General features: G+C 49.5%; 1 protein-coding gene across 1 annotated transcript; it reads left to right on the top strand.

The window, feature by feature from the left end:
• Positions 1–15433: 15433 nt before the first annotated feature.
• On the top strand, positions 15434–26729 carry Defb1 (defensin beta 1). The gene is made up of 2 exons (XM_076852242.2): positions 15434–15566; positions 26493–26729. Exons 1-2 carry the CDS (start codon positions 15506–15508, stop codon positions 26636–26638), a joined length of 207 nt encoding a protein of 68 aa, XP_076708357.2. The 5' UTR covers positions 15434–15505; the 3' UTR covers positions 26639–26729.
• The last annotated feature ends 823 nt before the right edge of the window (positions 26730–27552 follow it).

Here is a 27552-nt window from a genome sequence, read left to right as displayed (position 1 = left end):
CAAGGCCTGCCTCCTGCCTGCTCGAGGTGCTCAGCTCAGAGGACCTGTCCTGGCCAGGGCCTGGCCGGCACTCAGCCTTCAAGTCGACAGCCTGACTGAGCTCCAGGAGCAGCATTTCGGACACAAAGGCCACCACTTCCCCCTGTGAGGGTCCTTCTCCCCCCACCCCCTTCCTACCCTGCTACTCCTCACCTTTTCCTCCTCTCCTCCCCACACTTGTGGAAATACCCTGGGGCCAAAAGCCAGAGATGCAGCATCCACACTGCAGAACCATGAGGCCCCAGGCAAATCAGTCCACACTGCTGAACTGTTTCCCCATCTGTCAATGGAGAAGTGGGACCCTGGATCACCTTCAGTGGCCACAGGAGAGCTTGGCCTACAGAGCTTACACAGGCTGAGCAAACAAGCCGGGCTGGTGGCCACAACAGGCGGCTGTTAGAGGACACCGCTCAAGAAACAAGGGGCACCTGAGGACGATTTTTCCAAGCTGCAGTCAGCGGAACATCTTGTTCATTGCTGGAACATTACACCTAGCAGGAGACCTGGCACGGACCCCCACAACCAGCTCCTCATCCTGTGAGTAAGACTGGGACCCGTGAAGACAGGTGTCTCTGAAGTCACAAGTAGCTGCCAAGCTTTGGTTTTGTGCCAACTATCCTCACAGGTTTAGTTTGTAAGAAATCCAAAGAATACCTCACCTTCCTGTTCCAGGACAAAGGTAATAAGAAAGGAGTTCCTATAATCCAAAGCCGAAGAGAAGTTCAAAATACAATAAAGATTCAAAAGGAGGAAAATGTCATGTCCGTGGGGAGTCAGGAAGGTTCACAGACCTTGACAGACAGAGTTTCACCTGAGAGATGAGGACAGGGCCTCCAAGCCAGGGGGCAGAGTGCCCAAAGGTGGAAAGACAGGGAGGTAGCAGTGGGACCATGCCAGGAGGGGTTTGAGATTTCCTCTAGAACAGCAAAGAGTTTTCCAGGCTCTGGTTGGTTGACTGATGCCTTTTCCAGGAAGAGCCAGCCATCACGTACAGTTCCAATTCATGATTCCCAACCAAACACAGCTTACAAACCACCTGGTGCAAACACTCTCCCATTGGAGGCAGTCATTCACCTCTCAAACCAACGTGTCACTGGGCATTAAGTGGGATTAACAGTACCCAGCTCACAGAGTAGTTCTGGGAATTGACTGTGACAATAGCTGTTCAAGTGTTTGGCCGAGAATGGTCTCTTTACCTGAAGATGACAACAGTCTTCTCCAGTAGAGACTTTTTTGCAATATAGACACACCTGCAACGAGGAAGTACATTCCAGAATTATCTAGCTGAAGACAACTCCATGTCACAGGTTAGAAATTTCAGGGGTGAAAAACAGTAGCTTGCCAGAGCTATAAGGCCTGTCCTCGAAGCTGAGCCAAGAGCCCAGGTCTCCTGGTCTCAGGCATCCTCCCTCCTGCCACTGACTTCTCTAACACCAGAAGGTGACTAAATGTATCTGAAATAGACATTTCTTCTCTGCAGCAGATGTTGGCCCTTCTTGCTATGCCCCAATGTTACTGCAGTCCTAGGCCACAGGACTGACTCTGGGGGTCCCAACAAGTCAGAGTTGGCCACTCACCCCAAACAACAAATAGAAAAGTAATGTAACGTGCAGGAAAGGAATTTCAATCAATAAAGGCCTATTGGAAGGGCAGAGTGAAATCAAGCATCTCAGTTATTTCTCTGGGGTGTTGATATGAGCTCTAGGTTTAAACAGAGGAAGAACTGGGGCTTGGGGCGAGAGATATCCATAATCAAATTATCTTGGCCAGGTTGTGGGCCTGCCGATCGTTATCTCATTGCGGGTTCTGCCAGGTGCCCCTGAGGATGTCCTCATGTGGCTGCAGGGTAGTCTCTGTTTGCTGCTCAGGATATTCATCTATCAGGCCTGTGATCCTGGAAGAGGGCAATTTGGTTCCCATGGGAAGATGCTACTACTAAGGAGCCATCTATTCATGGGACTATCTGCCACTTTGGGGGGGGAGTCTCAGAATGGGTGATCTGCCTGCAAGGCTCCACTGTTTCCTGAAGGTATAAGGCAATGACTGGAGACTTCTAGGTGCCAGTTTAGGGTCTGGAGTGAGACTTTTAAAAGCTGGTGTTAGGCATCCCTGAAAACAATGAGACTATCTTAGTTGCTCTTATCTTGGTGTTCTCAGGTCTTGAAAGGAGATGAAATTGGGAAAATTTAGGGCTATTACACCTTGTATTACCAGTTTTCACATGAACAATTTTAAATGGTTAACATGCTCTGTGCTGAGTTAGCTAGAATCTGAAGACAGAAACAAGATGAAGGCAGAGATGCCAAGCTTTATTCTGCTTTTAGTTACCTACCAGACATCCACAGGACCAGTGCTTTTAGCAAAGGCATCCTCTCTGAGTCCTGTGACATGGATCCCCCATCCTTAAGAGTTCTGGGCACAAAAGTTGGAGGTGATGTCCGCCAAGTCCTCAAGCTCCTTTGCTGCTGAATTGCCATAGAACAGGGAGAACACAGGCACAACCCCGGGGGGAGAAGGTCACGATGTGTGGACAGGACCTTGCCTGGTCTCTGGCAGTCATTCGCCAACTCCCCACCACCACCACCGAATGCACAACTAGTATGAGCTGTTGGGTGTCATTTGAGCATCTATGTATCAATGTGGAGATTAGGAAATAAAGGCTCAGAGAAGTTGGACAGCGGACCAAGAGCATGTAGCGGGGAACCTGCGGTCTCGGTTTCTGCAGTTCCTCCACCCACCCTGCTCTCGTGAATGTCCACACCCCGCACCCACTGGAGTAAGCTCTGAGGTGCTAATGTCTGTGAGCACTCTTCTGCCCACACCCCCATCCCATGGAACACGTTTTTGCCAAAGTGCTTGTTCCCCCGTCAGCTTTCACAGCACCACGCTGCTCTGGTTGGGCCCTCCTGGTGTCACCACGCTGACATTGCAGCCACTCGGGTATTCTTTGGCCCTCTGGCTTTTCACTGTGCACCCTGGCTCTGGGGAGCTTCCTGCACCCCTTGACCCTCCTCAGGACTGGAAACTGTCCCCTCTGAGCCTCCAGCTTAGCCTTGAGCTCCAGGTTTACATGTCCCTGCCCAGGTGGCCCGTGCACTTCTCAGGCTCCACCCAGCCAAGGTTCCACTTGTCTCTGGGAAACGGCAGCCTGGTCCACCTGGAAGACCCTCGCCCACTCCTCTCCCTCCATCACCCTCCACACCAGAGGCAACTCTTTTATTCCTTCCAGGATGGAGCTGGGCAAGCTTCCACCTCCCCCGCTCACCTCCAGCTGGCCTCCTGTGGTAGACGCAGGCAGTTACCTCCTACCTGGGCTCCCCACTTCTCCTGACATCTCTTCCAAATCCGTCTCCACAGTGCAACCAGGGATCTTTCCAAAACATGAGTGGGACTGTGTTACTCTCTTTCTTAAACCCTTGCCATAGCTGTCCAAGTGGATGACTGGATGAACCAAATGTGGTGTGTATGGTGGGTGAAATACAATTCAACCTTCAAAGGACAGAGACTCAGCTACATTCTGTGACACAGATAAACCCTCTAGACCTCATGCTAAGTGAAAGAAGCCAATCACAAAAGGACAAATACTGTATGATTCAGAAAGCAGACTAGAGGTTTCTAGGGGCTGGGGAAGGAGGAACAGGCAGTTAGTGCTCAGTGGGCACAGAGCTTCAGTTTGGGAAGAGGAAAAATGATCTCAGACGGAGGGTGGAGGTGTTTGCACAGTAATGTGAACTATTTACTTGATGCCATTAAACAGTGCACCTAAAAATGGTTAGCATGGTGGATTTTTTGTTGTTATTTTGCCATAATATTAGGCAATGATTTCCCATCATCCCTGGAGGAAAGCCCCAAATCCTAGATAGAGCTTCCGAGGCCCTGCTGCTGAGGCCCCCATTTATTGCCTCTCTCCCCAGCAGCTCCTTTATCTTGCAGCTCTCACTAGGACCCCCTGCGTCTGCTCCTGCAATGGAGTGCCACTGGGGCTCTGCCCACCGCTTAAAACACACACAGCCTCCTTCCCTGCACTCTCTGTGGCTGAACTGCTTCTGCTCATCTTCCAAACCTCAGCTCCAGAACCCCAATTCTGAGGGAACTTGTCTCACACAAGAGAGGATGGTGGCTCTTGCCTGGTACAGATGCTGTGTGTGTTCGTCCTCCAAAGGATTAGCCCTCGAAAGCCGTCCAGTGTGCACCCTGTGCTAAGAATAGAGCTGTGTCTGCTCTGCCATGTGTAGGGCCAGCCGTGGCACTGACAAATGTCCCCAGCATGTTTGCTGGACAAATACAGTGGCAGCCTGGGCTTACACCCCAGAGCCCAAGTCTGCTCTCTACAGGACATTGACCCTCAGGTGACAACATTCAGTTGGGATACAGAGAAAAGCAGGCCAAGGGAAGGAGGGTGAGGTGGATCCATCCTGCTCACCCCAAAGAACCTACAGAATGTTGTAACCCAAAGAGTGATCACAGGGCAGCTTCCCACCACCAGCCTCTCCACCTACTCTGGACCCGTGTAGGGTCAGGCCATTTGGCTCTTCCTTCCCACGAGATAATTTCCATCCTGAGTTCTACCCAATTCCAAAGAGGCTTGGGCATCAACCTATGCTCGCTCTTGGCCAATATCATCTTACCTCATGCCCAAAGTAGTCTTCCATTCTTCACAGGAGGAAGGAGACTCAAGAGGCTCAGCACCTGTGTGGACTCCCACTCAGCCTCCACAGCTCCCTCTGAACCCTGCTGCCTCCACAAAGCCTTTCCCAGTCAAGTGGCCTAATCCCTCCTCCCCCACGGCTCCCAGAGGGCTTCTAGAGCCAGAGTTTGGTCCAGCCATGGCTGTGGCTGGCTGCTCCTTTCTACAATGCCCCACAAACCTATGAGCTCCTGAGGTCCCAACCCTTCTCTGCAACCCCCCAAATCTAGTCCAGACCTTTCATATGGAAGATACTCTTGATGGCATTAGTTGAATAAATAGATTAAGGGCCAATATGCCTGGCCACTCGAGCCAGCCTATCTTTGTTCTGTGAAGAATGGTAAATAACTCACATGTTGCCCACTGGGAAATTGCTATCAAGTTGGTGATGAGATGAAGTGTTTCCTTAATTTAAGAATACCACGGAGTGCAAGATGCCCAGCTTGTTACGCATTTTGAGGGGGAGGATAGTGGCGAGCGAGAACACAGCAATCATTTACAGCGATCGTGAGACCCACTTGACTTCAAAATGACAACATTGAAAAAGTGTGCGTTTTCCATATTGGAAATGCACAAAGGCACGTGAAAGCACACAAGGACATTGCGACTGTTGTGGTCACTGGAGGAAAGTGGTGAAGGATGGGTGCTGGTCCCCTGCTGGGGTAATTCCCGCCCAAGGGCTGTTTTGTGTTTTGTGCAGGTGCAGCAGAGGGTTCTCACGGGCTGCCCGGGGTGGAGACTGGGCCCTAAGAGACATAAAATTCCCCCTCTTCTTTTAAAAGGGAGGAAACCGTGGATGTCTGGTGGCCCATAACCTGTCCATGCCCAGGCTAAGTTCTACCCAAGCCCGGCTCAGGGTTGGCCTCCTCCCTCTTCATCCAGCAGCTTCCCATCAGACCCACAGGCTCCTGCCAGGGCTCCTGCTTGGGCCCTCCCCAGTGCTGATGACCATGGCTTCTAGCGTCACTGGTTTTTCTCATTTCTGGAAATCCAGTGAACAAACTGTGGGTAGGAAAGAGCTGGTTACAGCAAGAAGTAAGTAGGTTCTGGTGGAGCTGGGGGTCACACACACAACACTGGCTTCGCTGCCTGGAGGGCTCACAGGCCTTTTACTTCCCATCCGGAATAAACCAAATGAGTGTATCCCTTGAGCTTCTGAAAGGCTTCCAGCTGCCCTTGGTTTCAACAATGTCACCACTAAAAACACTCAGAGGACTGGGCTGCGGCTTACTGGTAGAGTGTGTACTTGGCAGGCACCAGGCCCTGGGTTCCATCCCCAGCATCCAAATACATGGAGGGTAGATGGATCGATACATAGATAGATAACAGATACATACTTACATACATACACAGTCTCCCCTGGCAGGCATTGAGCAAAGGGCAATAATAGTTTAATGTGATTTACAAAAAAAAAAAAGTGTGTATCCCCACAAACCAAAGGCTTGAAGGACCCTACGTGTGCTCAGGTCCTGAGACCCCAACAAATAAGGACCAAGCCCAAAGGTGAAGAGTGACTTCAGGATTCTCCAGGCAGCACCATCCAACCCAGCCTGGGTGGAGCGACCCAATCCCAGTGCCAGGACAGGTGAGTCACTGTCTGTTTACCTGGGAGCTCAGTGAAACCTCCCCTTGTCCCCTTTTGGGTTCATGCTGTGACTTTGAAGAGATCTGCTTCACTCCCCGCCATCATTTTGGGACCTGTAAGACATCTGAGGATGTGTATGTGGAGATTCCTTTGGCTTTTCCTTGGCCACAGAGAAGCGTATTCAGAAGGCCTGACACCAGCGACGAGTGTGTGTATAGCTCTTCAGGTTGAAGCAAGGTCACAGCTTTGGCTGGTGCTTGGCAGAACCCCTGAGTCCCCACAGAAAACAGAAACTCTGGGCAGCCCCTGGTCGAATACCTTCCAGCTCAGCTACTATGAGGCTGTGCCTCTGGTTGGCAGTGAGTGACAATTATGGGCGTAACCAACCATACAAAGTCGACACTCACACTGGAGGGCCGCTTCCCAGCAGGACTCTCTCCTTACAGCTACCTGCAGAGAACAGATGGATCCTGTTGTATAAATGCTACACTTTACCAGATGTTTACATGCCAGTGAGGGACACTGTCCAACACTCTGTTCTGGTAAAGAAACTAGGGACTGTGACACACACTAGGGGGTACTGGGGAGAAGAGGTGCAAGCTAAAAGCACCCATCCACCTCTTTGCTGTCTCTAAGGCTGACCCCATTAAGTAGAGGAAGAGGATGTGAGTGCAGAAAAGAGAGCAAGGCCACCAGTCAGAGCGTCCCTGAATTGGATCACTACCAACCTTAGGTTGCTTCAAAGTGCGTTGCATGCTTATGCAATTTGCTTCCGTGAATCAGTCAGAATGAACTGTAGGAGTATATCATTTTCTGTTTTGTATTTCAGAAAGGATTTGAAATGGAATATTCAATGTCTCCGAATGGAATTTGTTTCTCAAGAAATCTTCGATGGCATTTGAAAGCACCAGGATTCTGGAGAGTCACAGCGCGAGTCTGAGCTATCTGCATCACATCTGTGGGGTACACGTTTAGCACACACTCCTGTATCTGAAGTATGGCCCCGAAAGCAACCATGAATGCCAGGATTCCATCGCTGGCTGGCTCTGCATCCTTCTTCCTCAGGGTGACATCCCTTGGGCCACATGCCTATTCTTGGACCCATCGTCTGTGACTGGAGGAGGGAGGACCATGATTGATGGGGCTGTGGCTGCACTGGGAAATCACCCTCAGACCAGACGCTCCTTCCCAGGGAGATGGAGCCTGTGGTTCCAGGCAGCACTCATTAGACTCCCTTGATTGCAGACAAGCTTGACCGTGGCAGTGAGGGGAGGGGACAACAGAGAGCATGGCAGAAGACCAAGGGTAACCACCCTCCACACTCTGAACACTAAGCTCTGAGAGGCAGGAGCAGCCTCTGCCTCATTCACAGCTGCATCCTCCAATCCCGACACTCACGTAAAAGTTTGCTAATAGAGAACCCTTCTCCGTAAGCTATTGTCATTTTCACTTTATAAATTAGAAAACTGAGTCTGAGAGCAGTTTGCCTAAGTTCACCCAACCAACTAGGACAGAACCGGGAGCCAAAGCAGGCCCAGACGTTTTTGTGCACGATGTGCCATGAGCCACTCTGAGATAGCGGCCACTTCTTGCCAGTGGTGGAAAGAGAGAGCTGGACCACAGGGTTCCTGGGTTCCTGGGTTCCTGGGAGTTGGAGCATGCTGGCAAGTGATAATGGCAAATGTGTCACCTTCCTGAGGAATCTGATGGCTTTTGGTTAATGCAACCCAAAGATCAAGATTCTTTTCCAATATCATTATTCTTTCTGTTTGTTATAAAGGTAATATATGTTCACTGTCAAAAAAATGTTTAAAAAGACAGTATACAGAGCAGAAATTGAGAGTCTTTCCACAAGATAACCTGAGAGATAATGCATATATGCCCATATTTTTAACATAAGTGGGTTCAACTAATATATGTGAATTTATAATCTGGTTTTGTACTTGTGTAGAGACTCACCTGCTAGCAGAACTGGAGCTCATTCTTTCTGCTTGCACATTTCTTTGGCTCTTGAGGGCATAACTCAGAGTCCAAAAGTCAGAAAGGAATGGATTCTAATTTTGCCCTGAGAAATAGGTCAGAGCGCATAAGGGCCCATGTCTTCCACCTTTCAAACCTGAACGCGGGAAGCAGGGCAGGATGCTTTTGCTGGTGCGTCTGCATCCTGGGTCTAGATACTGGGGCAGCACGCTGCATGCAGGCTGATTCATAGCTTCCTGCTGGGTGGCTAAAGGCTTCTCCTGGTCCAGAATTCCTGGCCCTAATTTCTTACCAAAGACCAGGTAGGTGTCCTCAGCACCTTAGTAACTGACTGTCTCAGCTGATGCGTGGAGCCAACAAAGAGGAGAGTGGGGAGACACATGAGGAGATCGGCAGGGACAGGAGCCTGCACCTGACCAGGAGTTGGTGCTCAGAGACCATCCTTAGTGAGGGGAGTCCCTGAGAATCTGGATACAGAAGTGACAGACCCCAGGGTGAGTAGAACCAGCAAAATGGGTTCACCCCTTGGAAGCCAGGGTAGCCCCATGGCCCTAGATAGAAGGACCACATAACTTAGTCCGATCGGTAGTAGTGACTTTGTTAGGATTAAACCAACCAGAGTCCTTCTAGGGAAGACATTGCAGAAAATCATACACAGCACGTAAGATGTTAAAGCTCAAGGTTCCCAGGAGGCTCAACCCCAGACCTCATTCTTTAGACAACTGAAACCCTGAGAAAGGAGGGGCTTGTTCAAGGTCCCAGAACTACATCCTAAAGCCAAGACAAAGCTCCGGGATTCAGCCTTTGACTGAATGCTCACTCTCAAGTGTCAGAAGAAGTCACTTGGGCAATGGTGCTCTGAACCTTAGACTTCCTCCCCATCCACCTGTGTGAAGAATTAGTCCTGAATTAAAGCAAATGGTTTTTGCACTATAAAGGGAAGACAGAATATGAATAGTCCTAAGACACTGAAGAGAAAGTTCAAGGAGAAGGTTCAAAAGCAAGTTCAAGATAAAACAATGTCCCTCAAAACTGAGCACTGGGGAGCAGAGGGCAACGGTCCCTGAGAGATGGGAATGCAAGCAGCAAATCCCTTCAACTACCCCAGCTTACTGCCACAGACAGCATCCATCCTGCAGCACTCCTAGACACACCTGCAGAGCTCCCTGAGTCAGGAGATGGAGATGAGCATCCAGGGAGACCAACAGGGTCAGAGAGCTGTGACGGAGCACTGTGGAGAGGAAGCAACTCAGATCCGCTGTCTGAACAGCCCAGGGATTTATGTGAGGGATCAATCCAGGACCAGAGACCACCAGAAGGAGAAATTGTGCCCTCATCAAGGAAATATTCACAATGTATGGCCTCTAATCTAAAATTGGCATATGAAGAAGAAAAAAAAATGACCCAGGATAAGGAGAAAAATCAACCAATTAAAAGTGACCCAAAATAGACACAGGTTTTAAAAAAGAAACAATGTGTGATAGGAGGATAATGGATGGAAGAAGTCTTTCTAAGTATTAAAAGGAAAGCAGAAGGCAAAAAGGAAGAGCTGAAAGTATTTCTATTATAGTAAGCAATTCTATCCTGTAGACCAAACACAGAGCACAATCCAGGCCAACAGAACCAGGAGGAAACATCTACATGCCTGACAGAGAGGCTCTGAGTGCAAAGAACAAAAACTTCTACAAAACCATAAAACTAATGGCCTCATGCAAAAATTGATCAAGAAAGTGAAAAAGCACATGAAATGGCAAAGAATCCATGAGGTGCACATTCCCTCTGGACCTGGGTCACTGTCCCTGTTCTGCTTCACATTTCCACAGCTGCTGTCTGCTACCATGGCCACAGGCCCAGGTATAGGAAACCTTCCCTCCCACCGCAGTGTGTGACAATGACAATATTGCCTGCTGCTAAGACACACCTGTCCTCAGTGCCCATGCTCCGTGTTCATATCCATTTTCTTATCTAGTAATCAAAAGCTACAGAAGACGAAGATGATGGAGAATGGAGTGACCTGTCATGGATAATCTAGGATTTGATCCTAGGGATGTCCGACTGTCAGGTTTTTGCTCTTTCCTTTTCCTAGGTTTCTTTACCTTGGCATGACTGACATTTGAGGCCAGATAATGACTAAACAAATTCTGACCAGTATTAATGGCAATATGGAGAAATGAGTGCAAGTCTGTATTTTTTTTTTTTTGCATGTAATTGTAAATTAGTACAACCGTTTGAAGGACAAGTGAGCAGAATTTATTAAAATTTTAGATGTGGAACTCCTTTAACCTTTCAACTAGCAAATCCAGCCTAGCAGTTCATGCAAAAAGTCAGTATCACCTCTGCATGAAAGCCTTTCATGAGTTGTCCCAGCCAAGATATTCACACTGCCAGCACTCGGTAATTCCCCTTTGTGATATTCATCATCATAGTCAAATAGGCTTACCATCTCTTCTCCTTAAGAGCAGACTGGGCACTTACCAAATTACTAATATTTGTTTGTTATATAAGTTAGTACAGTCTTTTAATAGCAATGGATATTATACTGATTATTTTGCCACCATCACAATAGGTAAAAGAAAAAAATCTAACATCCATTAGTAGGAATATAGTTTAAAAGTACTCTCCTGGTCACCTGTGAATCTTCTTTGGAAAAATGTCTATTTATCAGCTTTTGAATCCAGTTTCTGCTGTGTTTGAATTCTTTATATGTTCTGGATACGACTCCCTGAGATTTGCAAATAATTCCTCCCACTCTGTTCACTGCATGTTTTTTCTCTATTGACATTTGATGACATTTGATGACATTTGATGTGCAAAAGGGAGGTTTTTTAATGTTGATGAAGTTAGATTTGTCTATTTTTTTTTTCTTTTGTTGCCTGTGCCTTTGGTATTGTATCCAAGAAACCATTTGGACCCAGGCTGTAACCTGAATGGACCTCAACTTAATAAGACTCCAGTCACAAAAGGACAAGTATCCGACAATCCCTTTCACATAAGGAACTTTTAAAAAGATCCAACTGCTAGAGACAGAAAGTGGAACGGTGGTTGCCAGAAGCTGGAGAGAGGCGGAATAAGGAACTTCTGTTTAATGGGGGCAGAGTTTTTCAATGTCTTGTTGGCTGCAATATGGAGCTCGGGGAGCTGATTAATGGTGGCAGCAGGTTGTTCACTGTTTGTCAGTATTTTTATTGTGACTGAAATTACTCATGGGAACAGGACACAATAATTATTGCTAGCACAATGGAGAGCAGAAATGATAAGAAGTAGAATTTAATTAGACCTTTGTGATTTGAGGTTGTAGTGGGAGCTGTGGTATGGAGATTAGCAGTTAGTTTTAGGATTGTCTTTTCTACTCAGATTAAGTCTGGGAGGGCAGACGCTAACTTTTGGCTTGTGGTAAGGTTTAGATGAGGATATAGACAATGTATAGTGGTTGGGAAATAACCTAATAGGTTTGAGAATTTAGATTTATTGGAGTAAAATTTAGTTTTTAGGATTAGGGTGAGTTAATTTAGTTCTATAGCAATTGTGAATCCTAGAATGGTAATTAGTACTGCTGTAATTTTTAGGTGCAGAGGTATCATTAAGATTGGTGTATTTGTGGAAGGAATGTTGTAATGTCATGTCACGTAAAAAGTCTGTAGGTGGATGGTGGTGGTGAAGGTACACCTGGAAGTTTACTTACTGCCATGGCACTGCCCACTAAAATGGACAAAACGGAAAGTGATCATGTGTTATGGACATCCTATCTGAATTCAAAATTTGTATTTTTAATTGACACATAGTAATTGTACATATTTATGGCATACAGTGTGATATTTCAATACATGTATCCATCTGTCCAACCCAGGGGCTGGCTTGATTCCCTCAGACATGGCCTGTCCTTGTGCCGAGGACGAGATGCATTCATCGCAGCATCGTACCTGGCCCAGGGAGCTGCTTGGTCAGGCTAAGCCCTTCATTTTTCTTCCTTCCAGCCCTGAGAAACCAATTCCAAAATAAAGAGCTTAGACTCTCTGAAGTGCATCTGAGTTGGGACAGAAGCCACTCAACCCCACAGTGAAAGGACTGGGACCTGTTTAATCTTTAACAGGCAGGGCCCCAAGGCAGCTGCTGCCCTGCACAGCCCCTACCCAACCCAGCTTCCCTCCCTTCTGCACACCCAGGTCTCATGCCCCACAGGTATGACAATACCAAACACCTACAGTTCTGCTCCAAGCAGCACTGGCAGTGTGGCATGTGGGACTCGTCCTCGTGACTAGCAACCAAGGACATGACATTGCCTATGGTCAAAGCCAGCTGTGGGTGAGGGAGCAGGGGGCCAGGTTGCATGACGTGCCCGCTGTTCCTGGGATCTGTACAGTCTCAAAACAAAAAGAAACGTCCATCATTTAAAAATGTGCCTTTTCTCCCTGAAAAAGAGCAGTGCATATATTTGGGCCACAATAATGATTACAGTTCTCCAAGAATCAATAAGGAGTGTGTGGAGAGTGTGGGCTACGTGTAGCTCCAAACCGTAAATATGAAGCCTGGAGTCTGTTTACAGACATGGTAGGGTGAGACTTGCTGTTGATTGTCAAACTCTGGAGAGGGGCATCAGACAGGGCGCAGGAAGGAGCAGGTGGGGGGACAGGAGGTTGGGCTGCTGGGAAGGGTCACCCAGAAGTGCAGATGCACTTGGATGAGTCTGTCCTGCTCCTGTAACAAACAGGCCAGAGGCTTAGTCCACAGTTCTGGAGGCTGCAAGCCCAAGATCAAGCTGAGGCGTACTGGGTTCCAGGGACAGCCCTCTTCTGAGCACAGCCACACTGGGGACGAGGGCTTTGACAAGGGGCGGACAGGAGGGTGCACTCAGTCTGCAGCAGCACTCTTCTGTGCATTCATTTCTCCCCAAACTGGACAAAGCCCAGGGCTCACACCTCAGCTGGCGCCCTGGCACCACGCACAGCTTCCTCAGGCCCTGGACTCTCCCTGCCACGTACCCACAGGAGCTCAGGCTCTTCTCTGTCCCCAGCCTTGGAGCCCACCTCTTTTCTCCTGCAGTTAGCAAGTGACCTCGTCTCACACTTGAGAAGAGATGGGTGACCCAGAGAGGAGCATGGACTGTGCCTCTAGGCCCCATCTCCCCACTGCCGGGCATTGGGGGTGCCCCTCCTCCCTCCATCACGGCCCCACCTGTGAGTGCCCTGCCAGGTTCTAGCCCCAGGCTCACTCAGAGTCTTGGCTTCCCACTGAAGCAGAGGTTGTGTTCAGGGTGCATGTGGCCCTCTGGGCACAGTGCTGGGTGGCCTCCCATCCATTTGCCTTGCCCTGGGCATGTCAGCTGTCAGGGATAGCTGAGCTCCTCAGTCTTCTCCAGGGTCCAGGGAAGAGCCTCTGATCCCTGCATATCTACCATTGAAGGATTGGGGTCAGGCTCCCACTCCAGAGTTCAAGTAGCCAACTGAGAGTCAACTGGCAAATTAATCACAGCATCGTTGACATTCTGTGGACATAGCCTAAAAATGTCTCCAGGTTCACAGCAGTAAAGTCGATCCTGAAAATCAGGTTCATATTTCCTGCATACCGATTCCATTCACTCCCTGGACATCTAGGCACACCCTGAGCACATGCTGTGACCACCAGTAGCATCCTGAGACTTTATGCTTCATTATCCAGCTTACCCCACAATATTATCACCTAACTAGGTAATGTTGACCCCATTTTGCAGGAGAAAAACATGAGGGTGCAGAAACTGAATCCAATAGGCCAAAGCCAACAGGTAGTAAATGGAACACCTGGGGCCATCGCCTGGAGCACCTAGTTCTCTAAGCTCAGTGCAACTGCCTCTCTGGGTGCCACAGTATCCAAGAGAGTGCGAAGAAAGGAAGGAAGAGAAGGAGAGAAGAGGGGAGGCCCCACAAGAAGGGCCTCCTCACTACTCCAACCTGAGACTCGCTCACCCTCCCCACCTTTTGCTTCAGGAACCTTGTGTTCCTCGGGCAGCTCTTTAAAGTTCCTGCCTTCACCCCCATGGACTCCCTCTGAATTGGCCAGCAGGACCCCACATACACAGCCAGGTGCAGGCCAAGCCCTGGGGCCAGAGCACTCCTGACGTCCTGGGAATAAGTCACCTCCAACCACCTGCCAGCAGGCTCCCTGTGTGCCCTCCAGAGCCCCTGCCCAGCTTCCTCCCAACTCCCTCTGCTCACCTGCCTCCCAGGCAGCCTCTCCGGGGAAGCCACAAGCAGGTGATCTCACTGCACCCCTAGTCTATGGCACAGAACAGACATTGGTCTTGGAGGCTGAGCCTCAGCCTGAGCTGAGACCCAGCAATGATTCTCTGAGCTGATCAATGGCCTCTTGATAAGCTCCTCTCTTGCTTAACCAGCCAGAGCCTGTTCTACGACTCACAAATTAGACCCCTAATGAGACACCAGGAAAGCTACTCCCAAAATTGAAATGAAGACCAATGAGAAATAAAATGTTTTCTAAAACTTCACATCCCTGAGCAGTAGAGGCTGCTTGGAGACTGGGAACACCACACCCCTACCCTGACAGGCACAGCTCCTGGGGTCTATGCACTGCCCTCTAGGGCCAAGATGGGGGATCACACCAGAGAAGCCACAGTTGCAAATCCTGGGAACCCAAGTCCAGATGGAAAGTCCAAGTGGGTATTGGCCCCTCAAGGAGACCTTCTATATCAAAAGAGAGATGAGAAGCAACTTCAGACTGAGGAGGAATTTTTATCCTTGCAACCAGATCATCTGCTGTCCTAAAAGGTTGAAGCCAGAAGCCACTCTGGAGGCACGCCATTAAACCCCAGGGACAAACAACAGCACGGAGCCCACAGCCATCAGCTTGGGCTTCGGGTCTCCGGGGCTCCCTGAGCCTTGTACTCCCCACAGGGAGTGTGAGCTGCCTTGCTGAGGACCCCCAGGATTCCTATGCTGAAGAGCAAACAGGCTGGCAGGAGGCCCCGACTCCAGGTTTCAAGGTTGAGAGTAAAATCCAGCCACAGCTGGACAGAGAAAATGAGCTCACATGACTTGCATTCTACTGAGGGCAAATGAGAGGAAGGTTAGTGATTAGAACTTCACTCTGGCAACACCTCCCTCAGGTCATCTATGAGGTTGTGCAATCCCATAGCCCTATATATACAGCTCAAATGCAGGCATCGGAGCCTCTCGCTCAGCCTCCAAGGAGTCTCAGGTCTTGTGCTGCACACGGGCCCAGCCATGAGGTTCCACTACATCTTGGTGCTGATTTTGTCTTTCCTCTTCTCACAGATCAACCCAGGTAAGACTTGGAATCTTCTGGAAAACCTTGCTAAGGTATGGGGAGCATAGGAATCACAGAAATGAAGACAGCTGCATCCATGTCATGAAGGGCAGCAGGCAAGAGAAAACCCAGGCTGAGGGTCTGCAGTGGGCAGCTGGAGGCTCTGCAGCTGTCCTGGGCAGCAGGGGAAGGGGGCCCTATGGTCTCAGGGCTACTCAGACACAGTCCCCACGTCTCCCAACCCCATCACTGTCCTGGGCATCTGGGGAATGCCCTGTGTGGAAGGGATTTCTGCTTCCCTTCACCAGGCTCCTCACACTGAGGGGCCAGCTTCCTATCCAGGGAGACGCAGCTGCCGTGCTCACCTCAGGTCACTGGGTGAGGCTGCCCCAGTGCCCTGCTACAGGCAAAGTGCCACCACCCCTCCCACCAGGACAGCTCAGCCAGTGCCTGTGACTCACCTACTGTGCAGACAGCAGGAAGAACAGGTGACTTTCCTCCTTCCCTAAGAAGGCCTGCCTTCCCCAGGCTACATCTCCCCCATGAACAAGGGGACGCTTCCAGGCAGCCAGAAGTTGCTGGCTTCTCTGGGACAATGCCCAATGTCCTTGAGGTGAGAAAGGAGACCCTCAGGAGGAATCAAGGACTCAGGATCACCCCTGTCCTGTCCCAGGGTTGTGAGCAAGACACACTGCTGAGGTCAGTTCCATTACTTACAAATGGATCCTAGGACAGAGAGAAGTGCTGGACGCTCTCCAGGAGCCCTATCACACAGGCCAGGCCTTTATTCTAGATAGAAGACTATTAGGGCCAATTAGGCCTTCATTTCCCATCTGAAGCTGGGCATCAACGCATTCTAAAGGCAGTTTACTGTGCTGCCAGCAGAGACCCTCAGAGAGACACAGAATCGATTTAGAGAGTGGAAACCTGTTTTCCTTTAAAGACTGGAAAATACCAGAATATACCAGGTCCCAGGAGGACCTGCTGGTTCAACCTTCTCCTTCAGCCAGGTGTGAGGGTGGTTTTACTGATTAACAAGGAGACATTCTTTCTCACATTCCAAACTCAAAACAGTTTAAAGCAGATTTTTTACCAGAAGAGTTTTATGCTCATCTTCCCATCTGAACAGGATCATGAGCACCTCATTCAAGGCACAGGGCTGAGCGGGCACAGGGCTGAGCGGGCACAGGGCTGAGCGGGCACAGGGCTGAGCGGGCACAGGGGGCAGTCCTGACCTCTCTGTAACAAGGCAGCTGGCAGAAAGGACCACACAGAGGACGCTCAGGGACTCCCCTGCCAGGCCCCTCTGCACTGGGCCTAAACCACCCAGGACTCCTGTGCACAGCCTGGCAGGAAAGGAGTTCTCAGCTCACCTTCTACAAGGAGCAAAGAGCAGAGCCACCCCCCTCCAGGCAGGAGCCAGGGAGGATCCGAGGCCCTGGGGGACCCACAGGCCCAGCGCTGCCTCTAAGGAGCCGCAGCTGTCCCCACAATCCCATTTGGCCGCAGGAAAGGACACTGCTTAGGGCTCTGAGCTTTGTCCTCGGGAGGGGTATGGAGAGGGGGAAGAGCTACTCCCCTGTCTGCTCTGCACATTATCATGCAGGTTCCCCTCCTGTCCCTGGGTCACTCTGCAGGCAGCGCTTAACCAGGCTTTGCTTCTCACTGTGGGCACAGGCTTCAGGATTTTACTTGAGATAGATAGATAGATAGATAGATAGATAGATAGATAGATAGATAGATAGATAGATAGAGATATATGATATATCTATCATATGCATATTTGTAGTGTAGGACATGAACTTTGGGTCCATTTGGTTCACTTTTTGAATCCAGGCACTGTGATGGGTGAAATCAGCTGGCTCACAAGTCCAGCACCTTACACACGAGGGTTAATGTTGCCAGTTCTGTGGTCCTTGCTCCACGCCCACTGTCCCCAGGCTTGTGCTGCCTGCCCAGCTTGGAGTTCAGTGCAGAGACTTAGGTGCCCCACCACAAGGTGCTGATGCTCTGTCTCAAGCCATGGCCCCGCTGAGCTCACACAGTAGATCCTGTTTCTGGAAGAGTCCTTACTAAGAGTCCTTAAGAGTCCTTAGAGCTAGCCTGGTGCGCCAGGGGCTTTTCACACTGGGGAAACCAAGGCCCATTGACCCCACGGGTGCAGAAGTCCAAGACTTGTGTCCACTTTAACACTGCTCCTCTCTACCAGAAAGAGACAACCTTGCCCACTTTCACCTTCTGCCAATGGTCTTTCCGTGAACACAGCATGAGGTCAGGATGACAAGACTCCCAGCCAGGCTTTGGAAATCAAGAGAGCTTGAGGCTTGCCGGGCTGACTGAGCCAGACTTAGCCAACAAGGACCGTGTGCAGGCACAGCCCTGGGAGTGGGGAAGGGCAAGGAAAGCACAGGCCCTCCAGGTCGGCACCCTCCATTCTGGAAGCACAGGAGGCATGGAAAAGCAATCATATGTGTAGTTTTCCTGTCGTAAATACACTTTGGAAGTCTGCTGAGCACAGTGGTCAGAAAACACAGAACCAGGAGCTGAGCTGGTCCCCTGGTATCAGCAAAGGCTTGTCTGAGGAGGCTGAGATGAGGAGGAGTAAGAGAAGCAATTTTGCTGAGCGTGCTGTTTCAAATTTTAATTCCCTTTCAACATTTAGAAACCAAGACCTGTGACATAACCCTTAGACTGTTATCTGCCCGCTATACACAAATCCGGGGCCATATTTCTTCCTGACAACAGTGAACTGCAGCTGAACAGGGGCTTCAGGTCCAGATAGCACCCCCATGTCCCCCCAGACCCACCATGCCCTGCGGCCTTCCCTGCCTACTCGACGCCAGCAGTGATCTCCCTGGCTGGATGAAGTGCACCAGAAAGGTCAGAGGGCAGGGGTGGAAAGAGTAGGTGCAAAAGCCCCACGAAGACCACCAGTCGACTTAGCCCTGTAGTGCCCCGTGGGAACAAGCCACCAGCCCCCAACCGGGGGGAAAGAACGTGGTCTCTGCCCCATGCCTGGGGGTCAGCAGCTCAAGGGCTCGAACCCAGGCTACCAGCCTCCAAGGGACTCCTCAGGGTCTCTGCAGGTTCCAGGTACACTGCGTGCTGAGAGGGACCCATGAGGTAGGGACAGGAATCCCAGGACCAAGTCCTGAGATGGCCTGGGGACAGGCCCAGTGAGGCCTCGGGTGCTGGCTGGACCCTAAAGGGTCTCCACTGGGGAAAGGGCAAGTTATAAATGGCATTTTAGAGATTGGTGGTCTGCAGTGACTAGAGGCCAATGGAGCAAGCTAGAGTGGGGGCAGGCTGGCTGTAGGACCTTCTGTCGTCACTGAGTCGGTTTCCCTAGCGACTTCTGACTTCTTCAGAGGCCACCGCTGTTGGCCCTTTCCCCACCTCCTCCTGCCTTTGCCTGCAGGCTCCACACTCTGCCTGCTGCCTTGGGTACATTTCCTACCTTTAAAAAGGCAATACCCCCAGGCCTCAGCCTTCGGGGGCTCCCATCTCCACCCTTCCCTGCCTGCACTTGACAGTCTCCTCCCAGAACCTCCACCGCCTACTCCTTCTCCCTCTCCCATTTCTGGAAACTGTTCTGGGAATCCTCCTGCTGAGGCCTAGGGATCCCATCTAGAAAACACAAGCCAGTTGTATGGCTTCCCACGGGGGCCCTGTGTCCCCAGGACAGGCCAAGATAAGGGCCTGCGCAGCCACAGGCACTGCAAAGCCACCAGCCAGGACAGAGCCATGGAAGGCACTTCATAGCTGAGGAAAGCTACTCCAGGAACGTCGTGTCCCTTAATGTCCCAGATCCTCTGCCACATGGGGCCTGCTCTCATGCCTGTTCATAGACCTTTGCAAGCCAACCCTCAGAGAGGTCCACTTTCCAGTAACCAGCCAGCAAAGGACCTGGGCTCCCGACTCTACATTCTGTCCACGGCTTCCCAAAGACCTCTGCATGAGTCACCAAGCTCACTGACCTCTCTCAAGAGCAGTCTAGGTGGGAAGGCCATTGAAGCTTCCACGAGTCAGAAGGTGTTGCCAATGATCGGCAGATGCCTTGGGTTCTTGTTGTGGGGTCTTCCTCGGCTACCTGATTTCAGAAGTGGGCTATCTTTGGAATTTTGTGAGTTGTTTGGTGGAGTGTTAGATGAATTTATCCCCAGATAGCCTAAAAACTTTCTTAGAAACGAACTCCAATCCTCTTGGGCCACCACTGACTGTGTCTCTGCCTACACCCCACCCCTTTACCCTAAGTGCCCTCAGCCTTTATTTTCATACCCTAACAGGATGAGCCCACTTGCTCCTGGGCCCTTCCAAGTATACCCACCACTGCTCAGGAGGTTGCTGTGAAGGAGATCCATTTTATCCTGACCTGGGAAAGGGTTTGGGCTAGTTTACAACCCCAGAGGTTCTGAGAAGCTAATTCCAGCCTATGCCTGGTTGGGTTTCTGGTCCACTGCCCATGTATTCATCTCCAGAGGTGTGAAATTTGTGGCCACTGTTGGGCAAATCTAGATTGTATACCCACATCAAGGTGTGCACTTCCATGTCCCAAATTGGCCGCTCCCCTGTGCCTCTCAGTCCTGAGGGCTGAGCAGGGTGGAACCTTACTAGCTGGTCTGCTGCAGTCCCAGGTGAGAGAGAAGGGTGGGGTTTGAGCCTCCCTTTCCCCAAATACTTGTCCTTTTGCAATTCATTCCACCCCAGCTGGATGGTTTTTGTGTCAATGATTCTCAAACTGTATCTTTAACATTGTCCCACGTGCTGTCATTGAGCTGCAGGGGCATCATACAATCTTAGAACCCCTCGCCAGGGACCTTGGGTGGGTGGAAAACAAACCACCCAGGACCAGAAGTCCCAGCACCAGGCGCTCGAGCAGCACTCTGCCATTCTCACCTTCTCCCCCTCGCTGTCTCTCAGTCTCCAAAAACCTGCTTAAGAAATTGTGCTTTTCTGGTTCTTTAACACTAAGACCACAGATCCCCTCTGTGTTGACAATCTCCTTCATGGCAGCCTGCTAAGCAGTCTTCCTCGGCCACCAGCATGGGCCCTGCCAGGGCCACAGAGGGCTTGTGCAGTCTTCCTTACGCCATTCTCTGCCTGCTGAAGCCCTGACACCCCGGCCTGTGCGGGCTCATTGCCACACCCCTTCTCTCCGTCTCCTGCTCCCAGGACCCACGGGCACGTTTCCTGACCCATTTCCTCTCTGTAACCTCGCTGGCTCTTCATTCAACCAGAGAGGCTGCAGAACAGCGGCTGCTCCTGGGCAGGGCGGCTGGCTCTCCCGCTGCAGCTGCCTACTGTGTGGAAGGACTCCCTCTCAGCACAGCTGGAACTGGACAGGCTGCCCTCTGCACCCTCCACCCACACTCCTCCTCCTCCTTCTTCCTACCCACCAGGGAGTCTTCTCTGTTTCTTGGCAGCCCAGAGGCCAATGAGAACACGTCAGCTTGTCCTTCTCCATCCAGCTTGGTGGGGACCAGGACAAGAAGAGCCCCCAGTGCAGGGGGGGGGTCACCTTCCCTGGGGAAAGTGAGGTATCCCAGGTGCTTCCAGGGTCACTGGACAGAAGTGGGCCCGTGAGTGAGGACAGAGGGACCCCAGGCCCCATGACACAGGAGGTCCCCAGCTCAGGGACATAGAAATGACCTCTTCAGATCACCTCCTTTACTGGGTTCGTTTTAAATTGTAAAAGTCCATGAATCAGGGCAGACAGCCCAGTGAACACCACACAGCAGGCTGCACAACCCCAAGCTGCCCCCGAGAGGCCCTCCTCCGGCCTTCCCAGTCACAGCCCCCTCCCCCGGGTCACCATGAATGAACTTGGTGGTAGCAGCCCCCTGTGTCCTGTGCCTTTACCCCATGAACAGCTTGGTCTCCGCCTGTGTTCCTAGGGGACCGCGAGCCTTCATGGCTGTTTCTATGTGCTGGGGGGTGGCATTGCTGGACCATAGGATATATGTATATTCAATTTTAATAGAAACGCCCAACTCTTTTCTAAAAATTTCCACACTCATTTACATTCCCAAGATTTGTGAATGGGAATTCCTGCTACTCCGTATTCTTGTTGCACTAGATAATGTTCATTCAAATTTTAGCCTCTGGTCAGTTCAGTGCCATGACTTCATTTCCTTGATAAATAGTGAACTCAGACTTTTGCATGTAGTTAGTGGTCCTTGGGCATCTTTTTGGAAATGCTGTTAGCCTTTTGCCCATATTTCCTAACAGATTGTCTGTCTTTCCTTATTGATTTGTAGCAGCTCTTTATATGTTCTACATACAAAACCCTTTATCAGTTATGTACATTGGAAATTTCCTCAGCCTTCTCCTTTGGTTATTGGCTCTCTTCATAAGTACTTTTCTTAAGAGATTTTAATTGGTATTTCAATGTGGTTAGAAGTTCAAATATTTTCCTTTGGGGTGTGTGCTCCTTGTTTCTTCACCTTGAAACATGAAGATAGTTTCCAGTATTGTCTTTTAAAGCTTATTGTATTTTCTTTCACATTTAGGCTATGGTCTGTCTGGCAATGTGCGTTCTTGTTGTTGTTTTTTTTTTTTTTTTTTGTCTTTTTAAAAATCAGTTTTATTGAGGTGTAATTTAATTATAATAAGATGAATTAATTTTAAGTGTACAGTACAATGAATACTAAAAAATGTTTACAGTTTTGTGATCATAACCATAATCATGACATAAAACATTTCCCTCATTCAGAAACTTTCTTTGTGCCCTTTTGCAGTTGGTCTGCTCTCTGGCAGTGGTTTTTAGAGTGTGTCTCTGTGTGTGCGTGCATCTGTGGGGGGTGTGCGTGTCTGTGTGTGTCTGTGTGTCTTGTGTAGGTGACTCTGTGTCTGTGAGTGTGTGTCCCTGTGTGTATCAGGGTGTGCATGTCACTGTGTAAGGTCAAGCTGCTCCCTGCAGCATGGACTGTCAGTTCTCAGAACTGAGGACTCCCCTCTGCTCTGCTGGGCCACTGTTGCTCCACGTGCACTCTCCTTACTCCCAGGGATCTCTTTCCACCTCTCATTCGGTTCCACTTCTCCATGTGCCTGTCCCTTCTCAGGAGCACCCTAACTTAATTAGAGCAGCTCCGTAATTAGTACACATCCAGTAAAACCAGTTTTGCCACCTCCTCCTCCAGCCTGGGTCTTGGCCATTCTTGGCCCTTGGAATTTCTAAATAGATTTTCCGATCAGCTTGTCAAGTTTCACTGACAGGACAGGGATTCTTATGGTACTGGGTTCAAACTGAAGATTAACTTGTAGAGAATTAATGTATTTTAAGTCTTCTGCAAATGCTTGAAAATGGCATTTCCATTTTTTAGGTATTCTTTAATTGATTTCAAATAGTCATTTTTTTTTGGGGGGGGGGAAGAAGTGCTACACATATTTCCTTAGATCTGTAACTGAGCACTGGATGTGGTAGGCTACTCCAACGGGTGCATTTCTTCAAAATTCACATTTGTTGTGGGTTGCTAATAAAATTTAAATTCATTATTTTTCTTTCTTTTTTTTTTTTGGATATTGAATTTGCTACTCTGGTTCACTTAATTCCTTCTGAGCAGCATATCATCATAGTATTTGTCAATAGCAACAATTTTATTTCTTCCTCCCCAACCCTTATACCTTTGGTATTCTTTTTTTTTTTTCTTTTTTTTCTTTTTTTTTTTTTTTGTGTGTGTGTGTGTGTGTGCCTTTTCTTAACTTCCTCCCCTGCCTAGGTCCTCAAAAATGCTGTCAAATGGCACAGTGATCTTATTTATCCTGATCTTATTGCCAGTGTCTAAAGGAAAGATTTTAATATCCAACTCTGATGAGTACTGTTAAAGTTCCCTTGAGTTCCTAAGCTTGTTAATAAGTCTTATCATAAATCAGTGTTGAATTTCTTCAAGTGTTTTCTTGGCATATATTAAAATGGTATGATTTTTTTTCTTTTATCACTAACAACATTGAGAAATTTTCAATACTTAATGAATTCTTGTGTTTTTTTAAGTAAACTGAAATTGTTGATTTAGAATATTTGCCTCTATGTTGATCAAGGAGATTTGGCTATCATTCTTTGTACATTTTTATACTGATCTTGTTAGACACAGTTTTTATCACAATGTTGACTTCAAAACATGAATTGCAAGCATTCTCTCTTTTTCTGATCTGGTAAACAGTCTGTCATTTGGACAATCCTATTGCTTCAAAGAATTTGCTGATTTTGGAGGGAGATGGGTCACTGAAGATTGAACCCAGGGGTGCTTTACCCCTGAGCTACATTCCCAGCCCTTATTATTTATTTTTAATTTTGAGACAGTTTCATTAAGTGGCTTAAGGCCTCACTAAGGCTTAAGCAGCTTAAGCAGAGGCTGGCCTCTAACTTGCAATCCTCCTACCTCACCCTGCCAAGTCTCTTGGGATCATAGGTGTGCACCACTCTACCCAGAAAATGCGCTGATAGCTCTGACTTGAATATGAGGTGTCGCCCATCCTGTGTTAAGGCAGTTATGTTCAGAGGTGAAATGGTTGGACTGTGAGGGCTACAACCTAGTCAGTCCATCCAGGTTTGAATGGCCCAAGTGGGGGCCTGGCGGGAGGAGGCAGGTTGGGGGGAAGGGCATGCCCTGGAAGGGTGTGTCTTCCGTGGGGCTCCTCCCCTCTTCCTGCTTCCCAGCTGCTACTGATGGAGCAGACCTCCTCCACCACACCTTCCACCGCGATGGACTAAGCTTCTGGAACTGTGAGCCCCAAAAACCCTTTCCTTTCAAGTAGTTCTTATTCACTGTCATGGACACAGTGACAAAAATGTGACTGACACACAGATGAAGATAACATGACTAGGATTTTATTCATGGACTCAACGTCTTTAAAATCATGAGACTATCTTGTGTTTATTTAGTAAATTGTGTTTTTCCAAGTGTTGTCTTATTTCAAATAACTTTCCAAGTTTATGGCTATAGATTTATAATAGTCTTTTTTAAGTGTGTGTAGTAGGTGATGCCCCTACTTCCACTGTCTTACCCCAAATATTGACCTAGGAAGTCCTTAGTTCTCTTACACTAGCAGGAGCATGTGCCATGGCCTGTGTACATGCATCCTGGGTGCCTCAACTGTCCTCCGGCTCTTATTGGAAGCCAAAGGCCTTCAGAAGCCCTTCAATGCTCCAAACCCCTGGTCCCAGTCAAGCATGGTATCTTCTCTAGGAAAGCATGGCATCTGCTGGGGATACCACTTGTGACAGTAAGATCTGGCACAGGGAATGTCACGAGTAGAGCTCGTCAGACCAGGTGCAGGATGAGAAGTGCCTGACTGTTCTAGGAGAACCTGCATGTTCTAGAAGAAACTCCTCCAAGTGCAGCCTCTAAACCGGCAGCTTCAGGGTCACCTGGCAGCTTGCTGGAAATGCAAGTTCTAAGTCCCAATCCAGAGCCTTGGATTCAGAAACGGACAGAGGGCAGGGGATGGTATGCTTAACAAACCTTCCAGGAGATTTGCATCCACAGTAAAACTAGGAATCCAGTGACCCAGCTGTTCTCAATTCTCGTCCGCACTTTAGATTCAACTGAGTTTTATGTTGATGCAAACATATGGAGCCCATCCCAGAACACATGTTAAGAGGCTCTCAGCTGATTCTGATGACTCCCAGTCTCCCAGGAGCTGCCATGCTACACAGCACAGCTCCTGGGGAACAGAACAGAGGAACAAAGCCACTTGGCTCCTAGTGGCCAAGACACACCCCAGCTGCTCTGTATTCACTCCTGGCCTTGAATTTAGGAAGTCCCTGGTGCTGATGAGCACAGGCAGATGAGAATGCTCTGGAGGGCCTGACGCTGGGCAAGGGAAAGAGCATGAAAGGTGAAGGGCTGAAGACGGGCGGCCTTCGGAAGCCATGGTTAGACTTGGCTGCAAAGGCAGGAGAACAGCCCTGGAGGGCAGTTTCCTCAGGATGAAACCCGCTTCCCAGCGAGGGCCACGGGCCTCTGCAGCACACTGTCTCCTAGGGCGCCAGGGCCGGGGGCACGGTCTGCTGGGCTGCCCTCACCGCGCCCACACCCTAGGCCCTTCAGCGACTGAAAGGCGTCAGCTGGCACTTCTGGGGGCGGCTGGTCTAGACCCAGGTGGCAGCAGGTGGGGCTCAGAGAGGGCACCTCCGCCTGTCCTCACCTGCTTTCCTCTGTGTGTGTCTCTGCCTAACCTCTCTGAGGACCATGCCTCTCATACTGGATCCTGGCCCATCCTATGGACCTCGTTTAACCTTGATCACCTCTGTGGGGTCCCTAAGTCCACGTACAGTCGCGTTTTGAGGTTTCAGGAGTCAGGCATCAACATGAGGATTTTGAGATGACAAGAGTTGTCCTGTATCACCCACTAAAGGAGGCTGGCCAAACACTGGCCCAAGGTAGTGTGGAGGGTAGCCCTGAGTGGCGTCCTTCTCTATTGGAAACACGGGGTCTAGGTCAGGGTTCCTTCTAGTTAGGAGATTCCAAGATACCAGCTGTAGGCACAATACACTCCACCTGGGGAAACCTATTAGATCTTTACAGAGTACACATCAACTCAGTCTGACAGTAAAGGATGCTCATTTTCCACAGAAATGGTCTTTGAAAAGAGGAGATTGGGGACTTAAGTCAAAGTAAGCAGTGTAACTGAAGTCAGAGGGATGTTTTCATAAGGTGACCTTGACGTTAGCATTGACAGTAGAGGATTGAGTTTGTGGTCAGTGAAGTGGACCATAGCATTCAATTTGAGGAATAACTTGCATTCCCTATGCCCCTCTGCTAGGTTCATCTTTGATGGGTTAGCTCCCCACCTGTCTAGTTTCATGAACAGTCCCAAAGATCCACTATGTGCAATCTTCAATCATGTGCTTTTGCAGAGTGACCTGTCCTGCCTTCGTCAAATGTTCTATTGTCAGTGTGGTCACAAGCCAAGAGTCTAAGTGTGTCTGTTCCCTCTTTTCAGGTGCTGGTCTCCTCACAGGTCTTGGCCACAGATCAGATCACTACATGTGCGTCAAGAATGGAGGATTCTGTCTCTATTCGTCCTGCCCTGTGGATACCAAAATTACTGGCACCTGTTACCACGGACGCGCAAAATGCTGTAGCTGAACTGAGAGTGACTTGGAGAAAGATCACAGAAGCCAAAGGAATCATTTCTAATCATTGTTTCAATAAAGAAATTTTTTTTTCCTTGACCACATCTTCATCAGACCAAAATAAATCTTATTGCTCAATGGAAGCATTTAAGAAAATGTGGGGTTAGGCTGACAGCCTGGGAACGAGAGTCATGCCAGTCCAGAAAGAACACCTCTTCAGAGGAATAAAGGCCAGGGCTAGACACTTTCACTTTCAGCTGATCATATTGCCGTACAGATGAGGGATGCAGAGAGCCCAGGAGAGGTCAGCAGTACACGTGGCGAGGAGAGGCAGCTCCAGGCCTCCTGGGGCCAGGAGAGGCTGACCTCGAATTCCAGTGTTCTGGTCAACAGTGGAGTGAGATGGCCCATCTCCAGAGCCAAGGCTGCAGCCTCTGCTCCCCACCCTGCTGGCAGCGGGGTGATGAACCCCAGCAGTGCAGCCCTCCTTGGTGACCACGAAAGCAGTCCCAGAGTTTCATCCTCAGGCCTCATATCTGTGTCCTAAGGACTCACACATCTGCATTTCAGGCCAGCCTCGCCCCTAGGCCTTTAGACACCAACAGGGAAGGAGAGCAGTTCCCCTTCCTTTCTCCACGAACTTCTCAATGCTCTGAATGATTCACATTATGCTGTCACCTCCTTAATCTATCACAAATTCTCCACCTTCCACTTGATCAATTTCAGGAACAATGAAAACCCTCCATGATAAAATCATTTGCTTCCCCCTTCCCAGCAACAGTCTTCTGGGCATCACCCCTCTTCCACCAGGGAGCCTCACAGAGCAACATGCTGGCTTCTGGGGACGACAAGGACTGGGCTTGGGAGTTCTTGGTGACAAACATAAGACGTGTTAATGACACACATCTGGGCACTTCCTCAACTTGA

This window comes from Callospermophilus lateralis, chromosome 4 (assembly GCF_048772815.1).
Source record: "Callospermophilus lateralis isolate mCalLat2 chromosome 4, mCalLat2.hap1, whole genome shotgun sequence".
Taxonomy (NCBI): domain Eukaryota; kingdom Metazoa; phylum Chordata; class Mammalia; order Rodentia; family Sciuridae; genus Callospermophilus; species Callospermophilus lateralis.
Note: the sequence above shows the minus strand (reverse complement) of the source record. Positions and strands in the feature narration are given on the sequence as shown.

Coding starts and splice junctions, on each gene's coding strand:
- Defb1 (XM_076852242.2), top strand. CDS start 15,506: ATGAGGTTCCACTACATCTTGGTGCTGATTTTGTCTTTCCTCTTCTCA. Junction 15,567..26,492: donor CTTCTCACAGATCAACCCAG/GTAAGACTTGGA, acceptor CCCTCTTTTCAG/GTGCTGGTCTCCTCACAGGT.